The sequence below is a fragment of the Cloeon dipterum genome, chromosome 4, assembly GCF_949628265.1.
Source record: "Cloeon dipterum chromosome 4, ieCloDipt1.1, whole genome shotgun sequence".
Taxonomy (NCBI): domain Eukaryota; kingdom Metazoa; phylum Arthropoda; class Insecta; order Ephemeroptera; family Baetidae; genus Cloeon; species Cloeon dipterum.
This window is the reverse complement of record NC_088789.1, coordinates 23,800,542-23,824,689: the sequence shown is the minus strand read 5'-3', so window position 1 is coordinate 23,824,689 and position 24,148 is coordinate 23,800,542. Positions and strand designations below refer to the sequence as shown.

The 24,148-nt window shown below is 37.5% G+C and overlaps 4 protein-coding genes across 4 annotated transcripts; 2 read left to right on the top strand and 2 right to left on the bottom strand.

Moving 5' to 3' along the window:
- The first annotated feature begins 9,070 nt into the window (after nucleotides 1-9,070).
- LOC135943933 (STING ER exit protein) lies at nucleotides 9,071-10,451 on the top strand. The gene is made up of 4 exons (XM_065490603.1): nucleotides 9,071-9,293; nucleotides 9,349-9,505; nucleotides 9,960-10,200; nucleotides 10,254-10,451. The coding sequence occupies exons 1-4, from the start codon at nucleotides 9,173-9,175 to the stop codon at nucleotides 10,398-10,400; spliced, it is 666 nt and encodes a 221-aa protein (XP_065346675.1). The 5' UTR covers nucleotides 9,071-9,172; the 3' UTR covers nucleotides 10,401-10,451.
- A 638-nt stretch (nucleotides 10,452-11,089) lies between these two features.
- LOC135944152 (calpain-B-like) lies at nucleotides 11,090-17,907 on the top strand. The gene is made up of 14 exons (XM_065490932.1): nucleotides 11,090-11,453; nucleotides 13,590-13,745; nucleotides 13,803-13,872; nucleotides 13,935-14,052; nucleotides 14,118-14,252; nucleotides 14,308-14,476; nucleotides 14,535-14,719; nucleotides 15,396-15,640; nucleotides 15,694-15,851; nucleotides 15,907-16,124; nucleotides 16,182-16,354; nucleotides 16,401-16,561; nucleotides 16,624-16,819; nucleotides 16,874-17,907. Exons 1-14 carry the CDS (start codon nucleotides 11,304-11,306, stop codon nucleotides 16,957-16,959), a joined length of 2,220 nt encoding a protein of 739 aa, XP_065347004.1. The 5' UTR covers nucleotides 11,090-11,303; the 3' UTR covers nucleotides 16,960-17,907.
- Nucleotides 17,897-19,813, bottom strand: LOC135944157 (uncharacterized). The gene is made up of 2 exons (XM_065490942.1): nucleotides 19,764-19,813; nucleotides 17,897-19,239 (listed from the first exon to the last, which is right to left on the bottom strand). The coding sequence occupies exon 2, from the start codon at nucleotides 19,230-19,232 to the stop codon at nucleotides 17,976-17,978; it is 1,257 nt and encodes a 418-aa protein (XP_065347014.1). The 5' UTR covers nucleotides 19,233-19,239; nucleotides 19,764-19,813; the 3' UTR covers nucleotides 17,897-17,975.
- A 995-nt stretch (nucleotides 19,814-20,808) lies between these two features.
- Pms2 (mismatch repair endonuclease PMS2) lies at nucleotides 20,809-24,093 on the bottom strand. The gene is made up of 12 exons (XM_065490944.1): nucleotides 23,836-24,093; nucleotides 23,616-23,775; nucleotides 23,347-23,555; nucleotides 23,152-23,294; nucleotides 22,844-23,102; nucleotides 22,631-22,798; nucleotides 22,170-22,578; nucleotides 21,721-22,064; nucleotides 21,520-21,668; nucleotides 21,356-21,456; nucleotides 21,015-21,262; nucleotides 20,809-20,961 (listed from the first exon to the last, which is right to left on the bottom strand). Exons 1-12 carry the CDS (start codon nucleotides 23,938-23,940, stop codon nucleotides 20,839-20,841), a joined length of 2,418 nt encoding a protein of 805 aa, XP_065347016.1. The 5' UTR covers nucleotides 23,941-24,093; the 3' UTR covers nucleotides 20,809-20,838.
- Between the last annotated feature and the right edge of the window lie 55 nt (nucleotides 24,094-24,148).

Here is a 24,148-nt window from a genome sequence, read left to right as displayed (position 1 = left end):
AACAGAGGTGGTAATCAGCTAATTTGCATATTAATCAAATTTAAGGAACTCAAAAATGCACTCTGAAGACGAAAACGAAGCTGTCGAATCCGCGTGGTAATTGTGTCCGGGTAATAATTTTTTACGACTAAGCACGTCCGCTGTCCGCACACCTTTCTGATAATAACAGGGAATGCACTCTATAATGCGAATGCCGAAAGTTATAGTGGAAATTAATAACAGCGTTCAATGCACTGGAATCACACCTTCAGACAACATAGTAATAATTAACCTTGGTGATAAATTAAGATGCATATCGGGGAAATTGCTCAGCATAGTATGAAATGCAACTTAATTGTTTCCTTCCCATTCAAACACGATGAATACGTAAGATGATCATCACACGCCAACATTGTTGCAAGTATAAACTCTCTACTTTGATTTTTTATTCATAAATCGTAAACAAAAAGGAAAAAATCTTAATAGGAGGATCTGTATTGTAAAATTCAAAAAATTCCTTTTTCCCTTTACTTGAAAGACGCTCTGGAAATTAAATAGAGCTTAAATTTTTCCAGGTTGTTGTTTAAATTTCTGAGATAATCGACTCCAAATTTGGCATGCTAAAATGGTCAAGCGTTTATCACTATCATGATTTATTTAACCAGGAGGAAATTTACCTTATAATTCTCAAACACTTTGATAGGGTTGCAAAGAAAGGAATCAAAATTAAGGGAAAAATCGGTGGGCAAAAATTGAGTTTTTCGATAAATTGGGCAAATCCTGAATTTTATTTTTTATTAAGTCCTGATAAGATTTACTGCAATTTTTAACAGATAAATTGTTGCTGAGTTCACAAACAATACATTGATTGGTTAACCTTCTAGAGCAAATTATGCAAAAAAAGAGGAAAAATTCATGCTCTTAATTGTTGGGCCTCCAATGATCCGAGAAATCTAGAGCTCCTTTAATACATTTTAAGTTGCAATCGTTTTTATATTTTGTTTTCCCCTCCTAAAGAGCATGTTGGATTTTTTAAATATTTCATTTTTATTTACTTTAGGAGTAATCTTCATGAATACAGGCTCTCAGTAAGGTTATTTCAAGAGACGCACTTCTTAGCCGGTAAATTTTATTAAAAAAGGAGACAATCTGGAAAAAATGTAGGCCGAAATATATATGTTTACTGTTTACTCAACTTTTAAGCAAATTAGTTCTGAAGGTCTGTTCCAAAAGATTTTCACATATTAGTACTCAATAAAATTCATAAATAAAAATGGAAGAAAAATAAATAAAAATTAAATTAAATAATTAATTAAAACCGAAAAACTTCTCATTTAGACAAAAATATTTTTGATTTTGATTTTCTGTAACTCGGCAAAAAGTAATGAATGAAAATATTAAATAGCAGTAAAATAGTGCAAATTGAAAGGTGCAAATGCAGACTAAGTTACAGGAAAACTATATTTAAACAACAAAAGTATTAATTTTTGTTTGTGATTTTTCCTTTCTAATCTCATAACAAACGGTGTAAATTTTAAAAGGAGAGCTAAATTAATTCCAAATCAGAGATGGTGTTTTAATTAACTAATCTTGTTTCTTTCCCTTTTTTTGCTAAAAATAGAGCTGTCTAAATTTTTTTATCTCGCATCAAAAATTTGCATTTGAACTCTGGCATATGCGCGGAGGGAAGTGGAGCGTCGAGAGCGCCGCCGCCGCCGCGTTTTGTGTTGTGAGAGAGAGCAGCCCCCAATAAGACGTTTATATTATATTACTAACAAGATAAGATCCGGCGAGTTATGCATAAATTACGGCAATCATAACAGAACTCGAGAGTCATGCTCGGTCGGCACGGCCAAAAAGCTCAACAATGACATGCGGGGAATTAGAAAAATGCCTTGTGGGAGATCTTGCCTAATTATTATATTGCATGATTAAAGAGTTATTTATCAATCGGCTCTACGCTTGTGTGTTGATATTATTGATGATCGGACCCTGCGATCGAAAACACACGCGCGATGACAAGCCGACATTCCGAATTCAATCTGGCTCGCAGCTAGACATCACCAGAATAAATATATATTTTAAAAACCGGCCCCGGCAATTTCATATATGTATATATACACGCGGCAAAAGGGCAAGGAGGAAAGCTAAAAAGCAGTGCTTTGGCTCGTAAATTTCGAAACGGAGGGTTTATGGCTTTCCAACTGCAGCGTCTTATTCTGGTCCAGCGTCTGATTTATCTGAGGGACTGTTTTGTCGTCACCTCTTATCTCGTGCGTGATTCGAGCAGGGACATTAGGAAAGTGTTTTAGAGGGCCGTTATATAAAAGCAGGAGCGCACAGTTAAACATTAAGATATTACGTTTCATCGCAGCGGCAGCAATTTCGCTCGCCCACTCTCTCGAAACCCCTTTCGTGGGAAACCCCTCTATACCCGAGATTTCGACACGTATATATTATTTTTGTTTTCTGCATTTTAAAATCAAAAAGCTTCTATGTTTATGCTGGGGCCCACGATTCCTTTATCAATGCAACAGGTGATCAGTAATCAGTATTAATTTATGAGTTTGATAGGAATTATTACGCTTTTGTATGAGTTTAGCTTATGTTTATCAAGGTTTTAAGTATTTTTTCACCTTTACAACACATCAAGACACTGAACCTACTGCTCATATATATTGCATACTTAGATAGCATTAACTAAAATTAAATTGTGTGGTCAACGCAACAAGATTTATTTATCAATCACAATCCTATAATTTTTTAGTTGTTTTTTTTATTTTCTTTGATTCTATTTCATAGATATAATGATTTCAGTTATAAAAAATAAAATAGAAAAAGTATTTTTTTAAAGTATAAGCTGTAGAATTATTTTATTAAATAAAAAGTTAATTTGAGTGCTTAAAATTGTCAGATAGGGGGTTGAAATTTATTTTTTAGCATCAATTGACCAGTTGCATAAACCCTTAGTTATTGAAGCCGCCAACAGATGGCGCAACCACAGACTTTCTTAAAAATTTTGTTTTAAGCGGTTTTAAGGCATTTCCGCTGCGATTTCAGACTCAGTCTAGCTATTTTGCTTTTTTTAATTAATTTGATAATTTTTGACTTGCTGAAAACCAAAATCGGTTCAGCCAATCGCCGTAGAATCGTAAAAAATTATTTTTTGAGATAAAAAAATATTTTCCAACATTTCTACAGCGAATGGCTGAACCGATTTTGGTTTTCAGCACGTCAAAAATTAGCAAATTAATTGAAGAATGCACAGTAGCTAGATTGAGTCTGAAATCGCAGCGGAAGTGCCTTTAAATCGAAAGTTTACGGTGGCGCCATCTGTTGGTGGCTTCGAACACTTAGGGTTTATGCAACTGGTGAATTGTTGAGCGATTTTTCCCGTATTGTGAGCAGATAATGGCAATCGCAGCCTCTAGAGTATTTTTTCAATGATTTGTGCATATTTAAACATATAGGAAAAAATATCAGAGCTTTTCAGTACTGATCCACTTTTACCACTCTTTGCATTGACTAATTTTTAAATTAAAAATAAACAATTAATTTTATTTCATTTACTGTTTGCGACCAGGTCATATTTTCAGGACTGCTTGAATTCTTTGGTATTTAACAGTTAAATAACCTTACCTTAATTTTATTTTTTTATTTAACTTCAGCTTTTCGCGACGATTTCTCTTATCTATATCATGGTGTCACGCATTAGAAGTCCGCATCAAAACTATATACTCAAACAAAAATGCGGTCGTCGTGGGAATGAAAATTCTTACAAAGTGCGTTGAGGGAAGATAAATTTTCGTCATCAAACCGTGCTAACAGGCCGCGTGATAAATACAGTATTAAGCAGGTGAGACAGTGTCGGCTTGTAGTTTATTGGCCGGCCACTTTCAGAAGCTGTGTAAATCACCTCACTTCTCAATCACGGCTCGCCCAAGCAAGCAAGCAAGCAAGCAAGCAGCGTCTCTTTCTTTGCGCGTTTGATCCTCGGTCGTATTTTGTTTCTCGGCGCTCGGGGACCGCACCCAGGCCATACGGGCCCACGAAACCTCGAGCTAGAGCGCGCGGCAGACGCAACAATAATCGTACAAGGAGTCGCATTCGATTTTATTTCCTTCGCTGGAGTCGCAAGGAGGCTGCATGACATTAATTTTACGACTGCTCGCTTTCTCAGCTGCTGCTGCTGCTGCTCCTGATTTCAAAGCCGAAATTGATACGCGCGCACATGTATTTTATTGCTACATTGCGAAATAATGCAAATATGTTGTGTGCCAGCTGGTTTCAAGGGCTGAATTAAATTAAAATATTATTTGCGATACTTATGTTTCGCGTTATGCGGACGCTAAGCTTTTGCGCAGTATAAATTGATACTTTGCAAATAATTTAATTTTGATACTAAGGCTATTTACAATATGTATACTAAAAATTTGAGATTTTCTTGTTTACTCTTGCTTTAGTCAAATTTTATCTCGCAAATAAATTAATCAAGAATATAATGACCATTGCCCACTATTTAATATTCTAATTAATTTATAGCTATTTTTTTATTTCTCATCAGGTTATATATTCATTTTTTAAAAATTGCAGATGTCACAAATATGTTATGAAAAATTAAGTGGGAGAATACAAAAACAAATTATATCTAAAAAAAATAAAAGGTTTAATTACAAATAATATCTTATTAGGGATGAAAAAAATATTTTTGTGTGTTAGGGAGCAAGTCACTGAAACTCATGGCCTGATGGATGTAACAAAAAAATTGTTTTCAAATTTTACTCACCCTTAAATTTAAAAAATACTGAATTTTAGCAACCCTTTGATTTAAAGACGCTTAACAAACACCATAAGAGCCTCTCCCTCTTATTGTTACTTCATGCGGCATGAGGTCCAAAAGGTGTAATGGCGTGATTTTATCAGCAGCGAAAGGCACCCTGTGGTAGCACCCCAATTAAAAGTAATAGGAGCCAACAGGAGAGAAATGTGTTTGACTTTCCTCCGATGAAATGCACAGCTCACAATGCTAATTTGGCGGCCAATTAAGCGATAAAAAGACCATACGTGTGACAAATTTAATTCCAGCCGGTCGTCGTGAGGGTTGCTGCGACGAATGAAAAGCACCCTTTGGCGCGAGAGAGAGTTCATTACTTGGCTATTCACTGCGGGCGAGAGGACGATTATTGCGTCGAGAATGAATTTATCAAAGTGTCACTGCGCGCAACGCACGGCCAGAGTGGCGTGATGCTGAATTTATAGGCAGGCTTATCTCGGAAGCATCACTTTTCGCGTCCGCCGCAGAGTTAACCATCTTTTCCACACACACAACCCTTTACACGTTATAATCAGATAATTGGCAATAACAATAATTTACGCAGTGACACTTTTATCAGCGTCTGCAGTCGACTACTGCCGCGCACGTATACTTTTTGTTCTTTACGTCGCACAGGGCAGATGTGCGCGGGCATCACACACTTTTTTATTCTGAAATTTCGGTCCTGAACGGGTTTTTACTTTTTATTTCCATACGGGGGCAGTAAATTTCAAACGCGCCAATAAAACAAGAATTCACCACGGTGTTCACATTAAATCGAGTTTTTTTACATAAATAATTGCTCACTAGTGTAACTGACAAAAGGAGACCAACAATTTCTCTTGCAGTTAAGCTCTGCATGAAAGGGCAAATTAAAATAAATGCAGTTAATCTAATCAACTTGATTCATCACAAAAATTAGGAAAACATTTCTACTGTATATCTTTTAAATTTCACAGAAAATTAGGTTTTCTTGCTATAGAGAAGGGATATAGGATTTAAAAGGTTTTTTGTTTAGAGTTGAATCTCTCTGCGAGGTGCTGCAGAGTTTATTTTATGTTGGACCTATGAGAATAAAAATGCTGAATTAGTGTTAATTATTTCCCCCCCCCTTAAACCGACGATCCTTTTGAGATGGATTAAGCCATTTATTTAATATTTACAATTAGTCTTGAGCATTTAACAGCTTTATGCATAGTGTTGCCATTAAATCGGAAGCTAACCAAGGAACTAAATCAGCCGGCAAAATTTTTTCTTAATATAATGGACCCTACTTATATAATCTCTGATATATTACTGATTGAAATTTTTAAAATTGCAATGATTTGATTATGTAAATTAAAACTGGATGCATAATTCGTCATTGGGGGTCATCCATCTTGAAAAAGGTGATTGGTTAAAATTGGATACGTATTGACAAGTTGAAACTAGTCGCTAAAAGCATACAGCAACTAACTAACCATTTCCTTGATAACAAAAAATTCGCTTTCTTTGCTGAATGATGGTATATTTCACTCTATTTTTATTTTAATAATGTTAGGAGATATTTGTTGAACTATAAAATATAAACTATAAATAACACTCAGCCAAACAGATAAGACTTTAGATTACAATTAATTGTTTTAATATGTGGGCATCACAAAATATTTATCTGAATTTCTAAATATATTTTAATAATGTTATATTATTGGCACGCTTCAATAATTTAAATTAAACAATATTTAAATAAAATTTATTATTAAAAAAATAAATTAAAACAAAGCTAAATTTTAATATAAAAACTATAAAATATTTTTATCATAAAATAAATATATCAAACCATTTTTTATAAGCAACTAAAAAGAACATAAGTATGTTATTTATTTAATTCTACAAAGCTTAAATCCTGCCTACATTAATAAAATCTGCTGATCTATATTTTAGTTCAATAAAAGATCCTTCGAAAACCACTAAATTTTCGAATCACAAAAAGCTACCAACACTGAATATAGCTTTTATCATACATCACTCTCTATTACTCAAAGAACTTGCCACCATTTCAATACGTATAGCATTTTATTAGAACGAAGTTAATCTTTAAATTTTATAGAAAACAAATTACCGCTCCTCTATTTCTAATGCATTTTTTCGTATTTCACCAGGTGTAACAAAAAAGAACTCACTTTTTGACAGCTGCTGTTCTTTTTTGACACTTTACGCGATTATATTATACGACATTTTTACTTCACTTGCTCGAAATAAAAATCACAAAAAGGCTTCTTTTCACCTCCATTGTACGCATTGACAGCATAAAAAACACCGGCGGATATTCCAAAATCCGGCAACGGAGTCACAAAAGCTTTTCCTCCCTTAGCAAAACGTGTCGCCGCGCGCTGAAACTGTGTGACGTTGAACACATTGTCCGCCGCATATCGGTGGAATAATAAACAGCGCTGCATATACTATAATATTTTCCACTCGCTCCTGGGGCTGCAGTCTCTTTTTTCAGCCGAGTCAAGGGCGGTGGTTCATTGTGCAATAACAACTCCATCATGACGGCATATAAAATACTCTAGTATGTGTGCACTGCACGAACGTATGGCTGCGGGACATTTTCTCCCCCTGCAGGTCTCATTACACCCTTGTTGCCCTCTGTGCACGAGGGGACCAAAAACGAGTGTGTTTTTATGCGCATATAAAAGGATTGGGGGTGCTGGTTTATGGGGATTGTGCCAGGAAGGAAGCTCTCAGTCAATTTTCGCCGGACAGGAAACATATTTGCGCATTGTGCGTGCCTACCCTTGTGAATTGCTATTTTTGAAGCGTGTAATTTTTTGGTGTAACTAGATCACCGACTTCTGATTTTCTACATTTTAATATATTATATAGAAGTTTGACTTTACTAAACAAAACCATTACGTTAGAGACCGTAAATTCACTTTTGTTGGCTTGATAATTACCATAATTATAATTACACGTTAATGCAGCATTTTACAGTCTTATCCGATGCTCACTCAGCTAGGGGGTTTTAAGTGTAAAATAAAAAAAATACGATAAAAAACTCCAAATTGAAAATTATTTTCTTAACAGCATTTCTCCCGGTTTGAAAGAAACGATAAACGCATAACTTTTCCTATTACATTTTTTTATAATTTAAAAAAAACAAATTCCAATTTTTTTTGTCACAAAAGCAAAAAATAAATGGCAAAAAATAAAACTTCCCAAAACTGTATTTAAAAAAAATTAAAAAAACAAATGTATAATACTTCTTATTAAAGAGGAATGATACTGGAAAAGCCTGGAAAATGCTTGTTGCCAATGCATAAACTCATCCCTTAGGATTCAGTTAAAGCCTAAATTGACCTAAGGAGCGCTGTAATTTTTTGAGAAAATTGGCTGGAAAGTTACCGTGCTTTTCAAATGGTAATGGCTGTCTCCTTACTTGAAATCCGATTTAATTTCAAAAGCAAGAGTTTCCCCAATAAGTGGCATACACCGTTGGACAGATCTCGACGAGAGGAATCGGAATATGCCAAGAAAATATGTTCAAGCACTGTAAATTTTGGAGAAAATTGGCAAAATTTGAATTTTTATTGTAGGAAGGTCATTTTTTTCATTTTGCAAATTGTTGAACAAATTGTTTATCGGTCAATTGTTTAAGGCATCCAACAATTTAAATAGTTTTCAATTGTTGCCCAGTATCGTTCCACTTTAATTTGTAGTTGTTGCGGAGCCGAGCTCCCACTCCTTTTTCATTTTTAGTCTAGGGTATTGTTATTCATGATTGTTAGAAATTCGTTAATGCAACAGAGAGAGATTTTTAATTTAAATTAGTTTTCACCGGACACACGAGCCAACAAGTCGCATCTTAATTGTTCCGAGCGTTTAATTGTGAAGGACCCGGCTCAATCGGGTAAATTCTTTTCTAATTTTAAATTGTTCTTCAAGACAAATCTCTTAAAATTGTCAATTCTAAGTCGTTTATCAATTTTGTTTAAAGGTCCTTGTGAACTGTTATACTAAGTCGCCAAGAGACTAGCTGTTTCAATAAGAGAAGAATTCGTTGAAAATCCCGCAAGGTTTAATTTCCACCTTCTACCCCCAAAAATTCTTTAATTATGAATAATTTGCTATGCTTAATTGAAATAATGTGTGCAGGACTTGTGTGTATGTATAGTACATAGACCGTATGGTGGCAGCACTATCCATTAGAGGCTTGTGAGAAACCTGCGGGAAATCGAGCAACTAAAACTAACTCACCGTAAACACCAGTCATGTGTTTGTGTTGACGTTGTTATAGGACTTCTAATTCAATTCAGTAAACAAAACTGCTTAACGTGGTTCAATTAGCATTTCTGCAATCCCAAGTCCTATTTGAGCCTTCAAACCTTACAAGCAATCATGCCGAAAGTTGTCTCGAGGAGTATAGTTTGTTCGGACGCCAGAGATCAGGAAGAATACGGCGACGACAAACCTTTGAGGACCTATTTCTGCGTTTGCGGCAATATGACTCTGATTTTGGGTAAGTCCGCTTCACTTCTGTAAAATTCTTTTAATTTAAAACTATGAAATTGCAGACTGTTTGATGGAGAAGCTGCCTCTGAGGAAAAGGGACGGCGCCAGGGTGGTGGACGGCAGCAAACACGCACACAAAATCACTTGCGACCCTGGCGAAACAGTTTACATCAAAAGGGAGGAAGGAGTTGAACGACAATTTCGGTTTAAGTGCAAAAAGTATGTGGTTTTTTCATTTTATTGAAAACTAATTCATACTGCTAGTAAAAATTATTATAATTTGGATAAAAGATTCTTTCAACAATCAATTATTTGAAAAAACAATAATAAAATTAGGAATTTTGGGCCTTGGGTTTTCTACACTAGTGAAGATAATTTTATCTAGTAAATTTTACGATTAAATTTTGCACATTTAGAAAGAAAATTGTCAAATAGAAATAAATTTTTTAAAACGTTTGTGGTCTTCCCAGCAAAGACCTGATTGTAAATTCCTACAAATGTGCATTAATTAAATAATAATTAGGTTTCTTCATTTTTTTAAATTTATCGGTTCTTTCAATAATAACAATGACACATCATGAGCAAAAATTCCTTATTTCCTATCATTTCATACTATTTCAATAACCCTTTTGGGTTTTTGGCCACAGTTTTGATAAATAATTAAATGTTTCAGGTGTAGCCTCCTGTTGTATTACAAACTGGACCAGCAAAGTACGGTCCACTTCATCGTGAGAGGCGCCCTCAAGAGCTCCGGGGAGAATCCCATCAAAGATTTCTACTCTCAAGCAGCGGCGGCAGCGCCTTCAGCCGCGGCTCCGAAGAAAGTCATGGTCACCAAGCACACGAAAAACATGGGCAAATTCTCGTCGGTCACGGTGTCCACCATCGACGAAGAGGAGGATGAAATTGAAGCGGTAGGAATTTGGCAATTTCTTTTGGTAATTAGATCATTTTTTTTTATTTACAGAGAGAAGTGGCTGACTCATACGCAAACAACGCCAGAATTATCGAAAAGCAGCTGGAGAGGAAGAGCGGCGTGAAGCGGAAAACAGAATCAAGTAATATTCAAGATTATGTCAAAATTAAACCAAGAGGAACCCTGATTGATCAGTAGCATCGCATAACTCTTATTATAAAAAAATAAATTCTGGAAATGAAATTAAAATTTATTTCGTTTTATTTCTGTCAAAATGTGGTTTCATTCTATAGATAAAATCGGTAGCAGCACTTCACAAGCGGAAGTATAACCTCAAACCTGACTGCTGGGGGTAGATAACAAATGTACTTCCCTTGTATGAAACAGCGAGCTTTGTTGATAAGCGTTGATAAATATTTGCGAAGCTCGGCCCGCTCTTCGGAACGGATCAATACTGAGCTTCACAACAAACTCGATTTATTCTTTAAATTATAATATTATTCCACTTATCCATTTGATTTAAAAATTTTAATTATTACTTTTAATTTGGTTACATGCAGAATTTCTCTTTAATGAGCAGTTTTTTTATAAAATGTTCGTGCAGTAAGCTTTGGTATCAAAATTTTACGAAATAATAGGACCTGAATAACCTTTGCAGCACAGAAATTAAAATAAGAAATTGATTTTAGTTTTATCCTTTTCTTCCTGATTTATAAAATAATCATCTGCTCTTTTCTTTTATTTCATGCTGCTCCTCTTTTTACATTCAGAGCAAAACATGCGTCAGGCTGTTGTTGGGTGTCGTTAGGGAAAATGTCAGTTTCCGAGCGATTAAGCCAAAATTAAAGCGGCGGCGGCGGGTGTCAAAAGGCGCCGGGCGAGCGATGATCGACGCACGATAACTGCGTGCTGGTTGAGTCTCGAGTAGAAGGGCGCAGGAGGGCTTTGTCACTTAATTTCAGGCGAATGCGTCGGCGCTAATTCACTCGCTGGCTGCCGCTTTCGCGAGTATAACAAACGGCAGAGAGCGAGTCAGACCGGCACTCGCGAGCGGGCTGGTCACCGGGGCGCTTTACACACTTTCTGGCTATTTCGGCCAACATGCCCGTCGAGAACGCCGCCGAGAAAAGGCACTTGGCAGACCTCTACTCGCTCGGCGTCTGGAGCAATCGTGCCCTTTCCGCCTTCCAGAACTGGGGCTTCCAGGAGAAAGATGTGGATAAGGCCGCCGTCAAACTTAGCAGATCAAAGGTGAGAGAAAACGTATAGGGGCGGTTTGCAGTTTGTTTGTTTGTTCGGAGGTGGGAGGCTTTCTTGTTTTTATTAATAGACAAAACAGACTAATAGAAACTGCCAACGCGAACAGACATGGTTTTAGAAACAGAAGTAGATTTTGCAAAGTAAAATAAACACTAACAAATTTATTGAATAGCGTTAAAATAAAAATAAAACAAACTTATCTCGTTCCGGAACTGTTAAATAAATTTATTTAATTTAAGCAACAAAATGGAAAAATAACTGAAATCTAAAATTATTTTTCCTGATTTTTATCAGTGTCTAAACTAAAACACACATGCGGGCGAATCTTCGATTTGCAAAATATTACGAGCAAAACCAATCCGTAGAAACTATTACACACCTGAAAATTGGATAGTGGAGGAAGGAAAAGGCGCAAAAATAATTACTCTCTCACGCTTCAAAAAATAACCTGTTGCACCGTTTCCATCAATTTTAGCTCTCTGTTTTATTGCCTCGCGAGTTCATATACTCGTAGGTCCGTGACCATATATAAATTATTTTCAAACAATATTTGCTTGGAAAAAATCAATATTTATATAGCCATCAGGAAAAATTCATTTTTTTCATTATAATTTGACGTTTTCAGTAAGCTAGATTTATTTCCCGCTGAAACAAAGGCGGGCATTCATTTGATTTGATACATGTCAGTTGCAAAACAATCTGAGTGCCGGCCTGAAAAAGGCATCTCTAATTCAATCTACTCCTCGCTGTGCGGGAAACGCGGAAACACGCTGGGTCGCTGGGTTTCGCGAGGCTCGCTGGGTTTTATGCAACCGGCGCGTCACTAGAGCCATACGTGGCGCCTGCGAGCGGCCACCAGGGTCAATACAAAGAAGTAGTACACTTTATGAAGCAACACGCACGCTACTCTCGGTATTATTCACACTGAACTGCCCTCGAAGGACAACAGATGATGCCCCCTAATTAGTTAAATGCCTCTCCTGGCTGTAAAAAGAGATGAAAATGATTTTGGAGGGAATTAATGGTGTAGTTTTTCATGCAGCCTTTAATTAGAGCTAAATTGTTTTTTTGCACGAATGTTTTTAGACTCAAATATAATTTCAACGAAAGCGCAATGTTGAGAACTGAAATTTATAAAAACAGCTTTTTTAGTTTGTTTATAACGTCGGTTTGGGCATCCCTTAATTTATATTCTTTATTCATTAGGGGGAGTTAAAGTTATGCAGTTTTCGAAGTTCTGATGGTAAGAGCCTGGACAAAATAGGCAAAAAATCACGTTTTTTTAAGTGTGGGAAACGAAAAAACCATCACTCTGAAATTTTCAGCAAAATTAATAATTTTGACAGATTCATGCTATATATTTAAGACTTGATAAGTGGTATAAATTTTGTAGATTTGGCTCATAAACTGTCCTACGACCTAAAGCCCTTAGCTCGACCGAAAATTTCTCCCATCTAAAATAACCAGTTTTTTTATTTTCTATTTGCCCAGAGCAAATAGATTAATAAGCTTTATTTGGCCTTTAAAACACTTTCTCATTAAATATGCGCAGTTGAGTTGTAAGAGCGGCACTTCAAAGGAAATATGTTGGCTCAACCACATCATTCGAAAAGCGAATAAATTAAGCCACTTTAGTATGTTGCTTAAGCATAATAATAAACAATTATTATATCTAGTATTCCGTGTCTTGGGAGAAAGAGGGATTGTATATTATACTGTTGGGACTAACAAGGGACAAGGAAGCGCACAATTTAATACGAGTATTCTGGTGTTTTTTTCGATAATGGTTGATAAAGGATGACAATTTGTTTGCCAAAGGGATATATTTCCTGTGATATATATTTAACTCGATCCAATGAGCCTCCAAAATGATGTATGCAATTCATACTTCTGGAAATGTTTGTGATTTTTCAAAAAATTTCTAGCTGACTTGGAAAATCTGCGTTAGTTTTATTTATTGAGAGATACAGTTTATCGGATTTCCGAATTTGCCAAGATTTTAGCTCCAAAACTTTCTTTTAGCTAATTTCAATATGATTTTAAAATGTTTAAGGGAATTGTAGCAGAGAAAAATATGCATTTTTGTATTAAAAGGTGCCACCTAATTTAATAAGTAATTACTTTCAGTTTTGGAGGAAAGGTGGATCGCAAGATTTCGCGTCCTTGAGACAGCAGTGTCTGCAGGAAGGAGTCTTGTACGAAGACCCTGATTTTCCCTGCACCAATGAATCGCTTTTCTTCAGCAGAGCGCCTCCAATGCCATTGAAATGGCTGCGACCATCGGTAAGAAAATCAACAGAACCTGACAACAAATATATGTATAAAAACTCACTATTCTAGCAAATTGCAAAAGACCCGCGTCTATTTGTGGAAAGCTACTCGAGATTCGACATAAAGCAGGGCGAGCTGGGTAAAATGAAAAAAAATGAGCTGACTTGTAATTTCGGAGCGTGTAATTTTCATTACTTGCAGCCGACTGCTGGCTTTTGGCGGCACTGGCCAATTTGACTTTGCACAACTCGCTGTTTTGCCAAGTGGTGCCCGAGGATCAGAGCTTCAAGAAGGACTACGCGGGAATATTTCATTTCAGGTTTATTATATTCACAAATTGTGAAATGCAACAGAATATTCTAAGAACAAACGCGCATTTGACAGGTTCTGGCAGTTTGGAAAATGGGTCGAGGTGGTGATAGATGACAGACTGCCGACCTTCAACGGCGAACTAGTCTTCTTGAGGTCGACCCAGCAGAATGAATTTTGGAGTGCGCTTTTAGAAAAGGCTTACGCAAAGTATAATTTACAAAAATCATCGACGTTGATATATAATTTCCTAATTGTTTTGAAGGCTGCACGGCTCGTATGAAGCGCTCAAAGGTGGATCGACTTGCGAGGCGATGGAGGACTTCACCGGAGGAGTCACTGAATTGCACGACCTGGATAAGGTCGATATGCAGTTTTTCAAAACGCTGAAAGATTCGTTCGAGCGCCAGTCACTGATGGGTGCTTCCATTGAAGTATTTCACGAATTCCTTTTAGTTATTTATTATGATTTTGTAAATTAATTTTAAACAGCCTGACAGTCCTGATCAGTTTGAATGCCGCACCCCCGACGGTCTAATTATGGGACACGCGTACAGCGTCACCAAAGTGCAGTACGTGGACATCAAGACTCCAAGAGTTACCGGGAAAATCCCTTTGATTCGCCTGCGCAACCCGTGGGGAAACGAAGTTGAATGGAAAGGCGCCTGGTCTGACGAGTAAGCGATAATTGTTTTAATTATAATGGTTGGAAAGTCAACCAAGCGCGTGTTTTACTCGAGTTTTACGGTTTTTAAATTTTTTTGTTAATTTCTTCAGCAGAGTTTTATGAGCCATTCGGGGAAGTCGTTAATAGTGTTTGAAACCGTCAACAGCCTCGGTTCAATTATTTTTTTAAGTCCATAGTGTTGATTTAAAAAAATAAGAGCTATGCAATCAGGGAATATGTTTTTAGTACTCGGCGCATTTAAAACAACAGTTTTAGGTAATTATCCTAGTTCAGGTTAGAAAATTGTTTGTTCAATTTAGTCTCAAATAAATTCTGCTGCTGTGCATCCTATTCGCGGAAGGAAATCAAAATCGGCTCAGTCGGTTTTATGGGAGAAAGGAAAAAACAATTTAAAAAAAACCTTGCTGCCGTTTTTACCGTGATTGGCTGAACCAAATTTTGGTTTTAACCACATCAAATAAAATCTATTTACGCCTATATAGAATGTGAAGGAGAAGGAATGAAAAATTAAAAACAAATAAATCAGAAAATCCACAATGCAAGTACCTGAAAATTGGAATTGAACGATGGAGCCTCCTGCTGGTGGCACCACTCCACACACCAAAACGACTTTCCCAAATGAAAGTGATTTTTAAATTTGATACGACATTTAATGATTTTTTCAGATCTCAAGAGTGGCAGTTCATCCCTCAGGAGGAAAAAAACCGAATCGGTCTGACATTCGATAAAGACGGAGAATTCTGGATGTCATTCCGCGATTTTGTGCGTAAATTCAGCCGATTGGAAATCTGCCTCTTAGGCCCTGGCTCTTGGAACAGTGACAACCAAGGGAAGAAGTGCTGGGAAGCGAGCGTTTTCGAAGGCGAATGGGTGCGCGGAACGACGGCCGGGGGTTGCCGCAACTATCCGAGTAAAATTTAATTTCTTTCTGCACCTGATGCGAATTCTAAATTCTCGAAAAAGAAACCTTTAGCTACAATCCGCAATACAGAGTGACTTTGGAGCCGTCCTTCAATGGCGCGGTTGATTGCGAAGTGGTTGTGGCGCTGATGCAGAAAAACCGCAGAGCGCAGCGGAAAATGGGAGCCCAAAGCCTCAACATTGGCTTCGTCATTTACCAAGTACGTGATATTTGATAAGCCTTAATTAAACCATCAATTAAAATTATTTTTCAAGCTGAATGAAACCACAAGCAAGATAAAGCCGCTGCCGTCGCATTTTTTCCTTGAGAACGTCTCGACCTACAGATGCAAGGCTTTCATCAACCTGCGAGAAGTGACGGAGAGATTCAGACTGACCCCCGGCACTTACTGCGTTGTGCCCTCGACCTACGAGCCCCAGGAGGAGGGAGAGTTCCTACTCAGGATTTTCTCGGAGACCAAAATTCTCCTAGAGTATACATTTAAATATAAAAAATAAGGCGTTATAATGAAAACCATTAAAATTTCCAGAGAAAATGATAAGAAAGTTGAGCTAGTCGAAGCCATCAAGAAGGTGAACGTCTCCCCTGTCGAGGCGGAATTGGATAAAAGAGTGCAGGAGTTTTTCAAGGCCGTCGCTGGCGACGACTTGGAAGTAGATTGGATGGAGTTGAAAAACGTCCTCGATTTCTCCATCAATAAAGGCAAATGATTTATGCTTCAAAGAAATTAAATTACTCAAATAATTAGATTTGCAACGCTGCTCTATTGGCCCGGCAAATCTGATTCAGCGAGGCGGATTTTCCAAGGAAATTTGCCGCAGCATGGTGGCAATGATGGACACCGACAGGTCGGGAAAGCTCGGATACGAAGAGTTTAAAACGCTCTGGCTGGACGTTTGCAATTGGAGAGTATGTTGTATTATTCGTTAAAATGACGAATCGCAATGGAATGTTGTGTAAAAATTTTTTAGCGGGTTTTCAAGGAATTTGACAAGGACAGATCCGGGATGCTGAGCGATTTCGAGCTGCGGGATGCGCTCGCATCCGCTGGCTACCAGCTGAATTGCAGGATTTTGAACGTTCTCATGCACCGGTACGGCACAAAGGAGGGCCAAATCACGTTTGACGACTTTATCGCCTGTGCTGTCAGGCTTAAGTGCATGATTGGTGAGTTTATCGTTTGAAATTGGGCTTTTCTGATTGGGAGTTTCATATTTTCAGATATGTTTAAAGAGAGAGATCCCAGGAGCACTAATAAGGCGATTTTTACTTTTGATGAGTGGATGGAAAAGATTATTTTCTCTTAAAATACTTAAAGCTTCCACACTATTGCTAAACAAGTCTACCATTTTCAGTAATTTACGAGTTTGTCAAAAAAATCTGTGATTTATCATATTGCTGTGACATTTGCTAACTAAAAAAATTGTATACAGAGTTGGGAATTTGAGACATTTTCAAAGAAGACTATTTTAAGACGGTTTAGACGGTTGTAGACTGCTTTAACAATTTTCTCCTTACGATTTTGTTGCCATTAATTTATATCTCATTTTAAAAGGAGGGAGTTGGAATTCTTTAACAAAGTTTTTAATTCTAAAATGAGCTCTTTGGTTTAAGTTAGATGATTTTACTGACAGATTTTGATTTTGAATTAATACCAAAGATTTCCAAAGTCAGCAACTGATTTTACAGCTCGACAGGGATTTATTTAGATAATTTTTCATAATATGCTATTAAATTTTAATGGCCAAAACCGACTTTTAACCATCTCTTTCTGTTTATAACGGAACAAATAAGAAGTTGCATGATGAAGCCTAATTTTCAAAACGGAAAAAAGAAAACCTTTCAGAATTAATTCATTTTTTGTTTAATTCCTAACACCAACATGATTTTAACGTTCATTTTTTAGTAATACTGTATTTAAGTGAAAGTAAAAATCCAGAAGAGTAGAACACATTTTAAGAACAATCTCTAAAACCGAACACGTAAACCGTTTTCCGCGTTTTTGAGCTGTTTCTCATGATTTAATATCGATTTGGAAAGTATTAGGCTATTTTTAATTTGACTGAAATGACTTGAAACTCCGTAATTCGTACTCATTTCGAGTTATAAATAAGTCTGGCACATAGAAAAAAATAGTTAATCGTCTCAAATTCCCAAACCTATAACATTAATCATACAAATCTCTAGATAAAAATAAACCAATTTAAATGGAATGTCTATATTTAAAATTTAAAGTTTGCAAAATTCAAATAGTTCATCTCGCTCTTTATTTATAATCCTCCCTGAATTTCAAAAAACAAAATATTCACCTTTATGAAATAAATCACCGCAGCTGCTTCTCCATAAGGCCTCTCAGAGGAGATTTAATCTCAGCCACAGCCGCTCGGAGCAGAATTCGACACTCCTCAGTCAGGTCACCCTTCAGAGTTTTAATTGCTTGCAGGAGCAGTTTCGCAAAATCCGAGCTGCTTTTCAGTTCGGCGTCCGCGTCTCTGAACATCTGGCAAACCAACTGGACAATCACCGCGTTCCTTGGAATCGAAGAACCTAACAGACACTGCAGCAACTCAAGGTCACCCTTTCTGGCGGTCCAGTCCGAATTCAACAAACACGTCAGGAATGTGTGCCTGACCTCCTCGTTTTCGCACAGGTTGGTCAGCTTGATGGACAGAGCTTTGCCGCTCGAATCATCCCTGGCCAAGGGAACCAGCAGGTGCGTGGACACCAGGAGTGGATGCGATATCATCAGGGTGCAGGTTTTGCCGATGATGGTGACGTCGAAGCCGTCACGTCTGGACAAGGGGAGCAGGATTTTCTCGCACAGGGGAATCAGCAGTTTGATGTTCTCGGTGGCGGAGTGCAGAAGGAGGGGAATGAACAGGTCTGAGTTGCTGCAGGAGGCGAATAGGGTGAGCAAATTCGATTCAGGCTGCGAACAGAGTTTGGAGAAGAATTCGGGGGGAAAGGTGCCGCTTTTTGACTCTTGGCACTGGGCTAGAAACTCGGCTACGGAAACTTTTTCATCCTCCGCAGATTGGGAGTCAAGGTAGGTGTTGTTTGAGTCCATGACCTCCATCTCCTCCTCTTTTTCCGGTTCTTGGAGGCCAGCAGGCTCCTTGGCGAACAGTGGCAAGTCTTCGATTTTTGTCCAGGCGTCCTCGACAACAACAGCTGTTTGAAACGGAGAAACTTCTTCTCTTTTCTCAGGCCGGACCATTTTGGTTCTTTTACTGCTTGGCAAAAAGTGGCCAGCAGCCGCCCTTTTGTGGAAGTTGTGCCATAAGTACTCGCTCATCAAGGTGCCATCCACGCTGGTAGAGCTGTCCACGTTGGCAAGGATGGGATCGAGTTTTTTGTTTCGCATGAAGAAGTCCGTCATGCACTCCAATGAAACGAAAGGTCTGCCCAGATTTTCCACGCCAGCAGTATCCTGAAATTTCTGGGCCAGTTTTATTGTTTTTGAGACCGAGCACTTTTCTTTGCTTGAAGCAGACACTGAATCATCTTTTACGATGTCCGAAATTCTCTGCAGTGACTCTCTTGCTCCGATGATATCAACGTTGTCCTCCTCAACATCCATTTTTAGTCTGTAAATTTCAAAGTGAGAAAAAAGATGGAAATCACTTTCAGAAACAATATTCTTTTGGAAAATAACAACATATGTTACTGCTGGGTTAACTTTTCCTCCCAACTGATCAGTTTATAACATAATGTACAAATAATTTTTTTAAATAGGTTATTAAATAAATATCACATTATTTTTTATGGATAATTATATTACATTTTTTAATTGTTCATATTTTTCACATAGAAAATTGCATTTAAATGTGAGAGAAGAGCTAAATTAATGTGAAATCCTGCTACAGCTAATACATACAAGGAGCACGAAATTTTGTGATGGATTAATTATGTATGGAATAATAATTGTAAAATTAATCAAACACAAATTTAATTTTGAAAAGCAAGCAGAAATTAAGAACCGGAAAAAATTGATAAAAACGTCAGAAAAAATAATTTATTTTCATTTTGCTTCCTACAATTTACTATTGGCCTGTTCTAAAAACTTTTCAGCGGTGAATCTTTTTTAAATATATACACAAAACCTACTTACGACTTAATGATGTGCAGAAGAGCAAAAAATCAAACTGTCAGTGAGTAAATCGCTGTGGCAGCGCCTTTTCCCAGTATCCCAAACAAAAGAGTTGATTTTCGATTTTTGCACACATTGTTGAGCGATTTTTGCAACACGCAAATTTTGCTACAATCGGAAAAGATACTGGGATTGGTCGCTGCCACAGCGAAATTCAATTCATTTTCATTGATAGTAAAAAAACACAACAAACTTTAAAAACAGATGATCCAGCTCAACAAGCGGCAAGGAAAGAGGCGATCCAAGAACAGTCGGCAATCCCGTCCAATCACTGTTGGTTTGCTCCCGCGTGCTCCAATCATGCGAGACCTTGAGAATTTTCGGAGCAGAAGGGGGGATAGACTCAGTTTAGCGGGAAATCAGGAATGGAGGACGTACTATGGGATGAAAAATCGGAAAAATCAAATTATTTATAATTCATATTGTAGCGCAATGAACTATAGGAAGTAGGAAGACAAAGGAACCAACAATCCCTTAGCTCAATTGTTGTAACTGATTGTTTGTTAATTATTTGTCTGTTAGGTATGATTAATTATGTACCACATAATGAATTGTTAAGAAAATTCCGAAGATTCTTCACTTAACCAGCATCCAAAATTATTCACAATTCACATCCTGCTGTATTATTCTTAAAGAACGGTATTCAAAAAGTTGAAATTTTTATGATTACATTTTATCACGATTTATGTATGTGTGCTGAGCTTGAAAATCCCTTAAGCCATTTTAGCAGTTTCCCCAAAATTTACCAATTTTTCACAGCGTTATGTCATGATGATGGATATTTTCGTTATTTTCCCAGGAATAACGTATTATTCTATTTCTAATAATAACAATCATGGCGTTGAGGATGATTGAAAAATCTTAGATTGCGGGTGTTATTAATAATTATTAAGTGTCCGTAGATAGTATTCGGAAATTTAATTGGACCTTTTTCTTTCCATTGGGAAACAATATAAAATTTATTTCGTGTTAGGGTATAGAAATTGAGATTCAACTAACATGGGTGTAAACAGTGAAAATATTCTAGAACATTTATTCACTTTGTAACAAAGCGGCCGAGACGAGGCTTTTGCTTCTCATCTTTCTTGATGTTGTGCTGATCCATAACAAGTTTGTGATTAAAAAGATGTCTCATAGTCGGCCTCCCATGAGGGCAGTTCTAAAATTTACCAAGCGTATGAGCAAATCCACTCAAGGAATTAATTAGCCTACCCATGGCTGGTCCATTGTAGACATGTTATTAACCAGACGTCTCATTCCGGCATGGTTCATTGGTTTCCCGATCATGACGGAATACCGGCACGCTTTTGAGGCCAGAATAGATCGGACTCTCTTGCTCTTGATTTGACTGTAAGGCGAGTCTTGCAGCTGGTAAATAACGTCTAGGACGTCGTCCTTTCCAAATGTGGCATGAAGCAAAGATGGCACAGCAGTCAGTTGGATCCTCTCACCCGCAGGAGCTAAGATTATTTTGTATTACAAGAAGAAACTTATACATTGAGCAAACTATCTCACACTTTGGATGAAGATTTTTTGTTTTACTTTTTACTCACCGTCATCAACAATGTTGAACTCATAGCCATTATCTTTGAAAAGTTTGCTGTGATGGCTGAAAACTAGCTCCTGTGAGGTGTTCAAGTGCAACTTCATTGGTCTGAAAATGATCAAGTTGAAAATTACAATTTAACGTCAGTTTCAACAAATAGAAAAATCTTACAAAACCAATCGTTGGCATTTGATTTTAGTTTCTCTGCATAGCTTTTCAAAGTTGAACTTTTCATCTGAAGCATGCTGGTCAATGATAAAAACGTCTTCCCCTAATCTTGCGATGATAAAGCCAAGGTTGAACTGGCCAACAATCCTCATCTATTTAAGAGAAAAAATAGCATTTCTTAAAATTTAAAAACTTTCTCATTACCTTTAAAAAGTCTCCCTTCATGAAAATTCGGTTTAGCTCCTCTTCTGCCAGCAAACCTTTGGTAGGATCCAAGCCAGCAGTGAATTTGAGATCAGTCTTGCCTGGCGAAGAAGCTTCAACAACTGTTTTTGTTTCTCTTCTTTCGATTAGAACAGGTGAATCTTGGGTTTTTGGCTTAACTTCTTCATCTTGCTCTTCAATATGAAATTCTACAGAGGCAATATTCGCAGATTTAGCGCTTGGGTCTTCTTTAGAAACCTCTACGACTTTGTTTTCACTGACAACTTGGCTCTCCACCTGAACCAACTTGTTTCTCGACATTTTAAAGCGCGCCAAGGGACTTTCTGTAAATATAAATTTACAATTTTTGACAAAAATTTCAAACAGGGTTCACTAAAACTAATAATTTTCTAGTTGTGCACACAAAATTGTTAAATCCTGATAAGTACCTTGACTATTAGTGCGAGCCGCTGATTCCTTATTCTCCTCTTTGGATTCTGCTTGAGGAGCAGGACTATCCTCTTTGTCCAAATTTCCAGGTGAAACAAATTCAATACTAAAAGATGTGTTGGTTGGACTAGATTCTTGCGATTCTTCTGGTTTTCTGACCTCCTCAGAAGGCTCAGTTGACCTTCTAGGCAGTCGCACAAAAAAGCTGTCCAGTTTCAGGGACGGAGACTCGTAAACAGTAAACCTGGGCTTCTTTGCCGCTGGCGGAGTCGACACCTCATTCGATTTCTTTTGACTTCCTTGAGCAAATCTTTCAAAAAAATTACTGCAGTCATTGTATTTGGTTGAGATTGACGTGTTGAGGTTCACCGTGCTTGGAATGTTTTCATACAACTTGTTCAACAGGTCCTGAATGTAAATCAATTAAATTAATAATTAAATTTAATAGAAATTATCAGACCTCAATCAAAGTCTGTAGCGATTTTTGATCTCTAATGATGACGCTTCTCTTGTCCGGCGCCAAATTGACGTCAAAAGAGTCGGACTCTTTGGTTGTGACGTTCAAAACAACAAGCGGAAACTGGTTCTTGTTGAATTGCTTGTAGACATTGTTGATTGCTTTGGAAATCTAAAAATTTTAATTTGTAGAAGTGTTTAAAAAATCAAGACTAGCCTGAGGCATGTCGACTGGTCTGGTGTTCAGATAAAAATACTGCTTGTCAGGCACTCTTCGGCCACTGTCATGGGCGCAGGAGCTGACGAACCCTTTGACTTCAAAATTAGGGTGAGATCCGTCACTGTTGATTTCCAGCAGATTTTGCACCAGTTTGTTGCCCAGAACTTGAATCAAGTTGTTTTTCACGCTGGTCCCATTTGTGAATACCAGCTTTTTATTTTCTTTGCCGTCTGCAACTTGATGAAACACCTGAAATCTATAGGAAAAATTAGGTGTTAATTAAAAATAAAAATTTGGGAGCTCACTTGACTTTTTCTAAAATAATGCAATATGCATGCAGCAAATTCAGCGCTTTTGCAAATTCTAACTGTGATTTGTCTTGGAAAATTTTTCTTCTCACTGGCAGGGTTCCGAAGAGCTTCTTCAGAGTAACTTTTGTGCCAACAGCCTGTTAATAAGAATTATAAAAACCTGAGATTCTAAAAAATCATCAATCAAACCTCCCCAGCAACCTCGATTTTCTCTTCCAATTCGCCACATGCGTTGTATTTGAGTTTCACTGTGACCTCCGAGGTTTCGTGCCTAGTGACTACTTCCATGCCATCGCAAACTCTGCAAAGAGAGCTTAGCGCCTCTCCTCGAAAACCAAACGTCCCGACACTGTCCAGATCAGAAAAAGTGCTCAGCTTTGACGTGTGAAAGCTCTTGGCTAGAGAGAAAAATTATTCAAATTTTACTGTTCTAGTGGATTTTTAATTGTGATAAAAACCTAGTGTTTCAAAGTCAGAATCCTTCACTCCTCGACCATTGTCAACGACTTCAATGCTGTCCAGTCCGTACCCTTTGAGGCGAACTGTGATGCTGGAGGCTCCTGCATCGAGACTGTTTTCAACCAGCTCTTTGACGGCGACACCGATGCTGCCAATCACCTATTATGTGAATCACGGGTTTTAATTTTTTTTTTTCGTACATAAAATATATGAAAATACCCGATCTGAGCAAATTTTGTGGGCTGTGTCCGCAGAAAGTCCAGTGATTGCTTTTGCAATTTCCTGAGTGGCTACCGCCGGCTCTTCTAATTCAATTGAATCCATCGTAAATATTCATTTAACGTCTATAAAGCCTAAATTAAGTTTGCAGTCTGTCTCAAATAAAGAATTAGAGGCTGACAGGTGGTGACAGTGTCCTGATCTAGGGATCTCTTGTCCTGGTCCTGCTCTTTGACTCTCGGTGAAGCTGCCCATGTGTTTTTGTTTTGCTTGGCGCCTGGCGGTTCCGGCAGCCAATCAGAGCTCTCCAAAA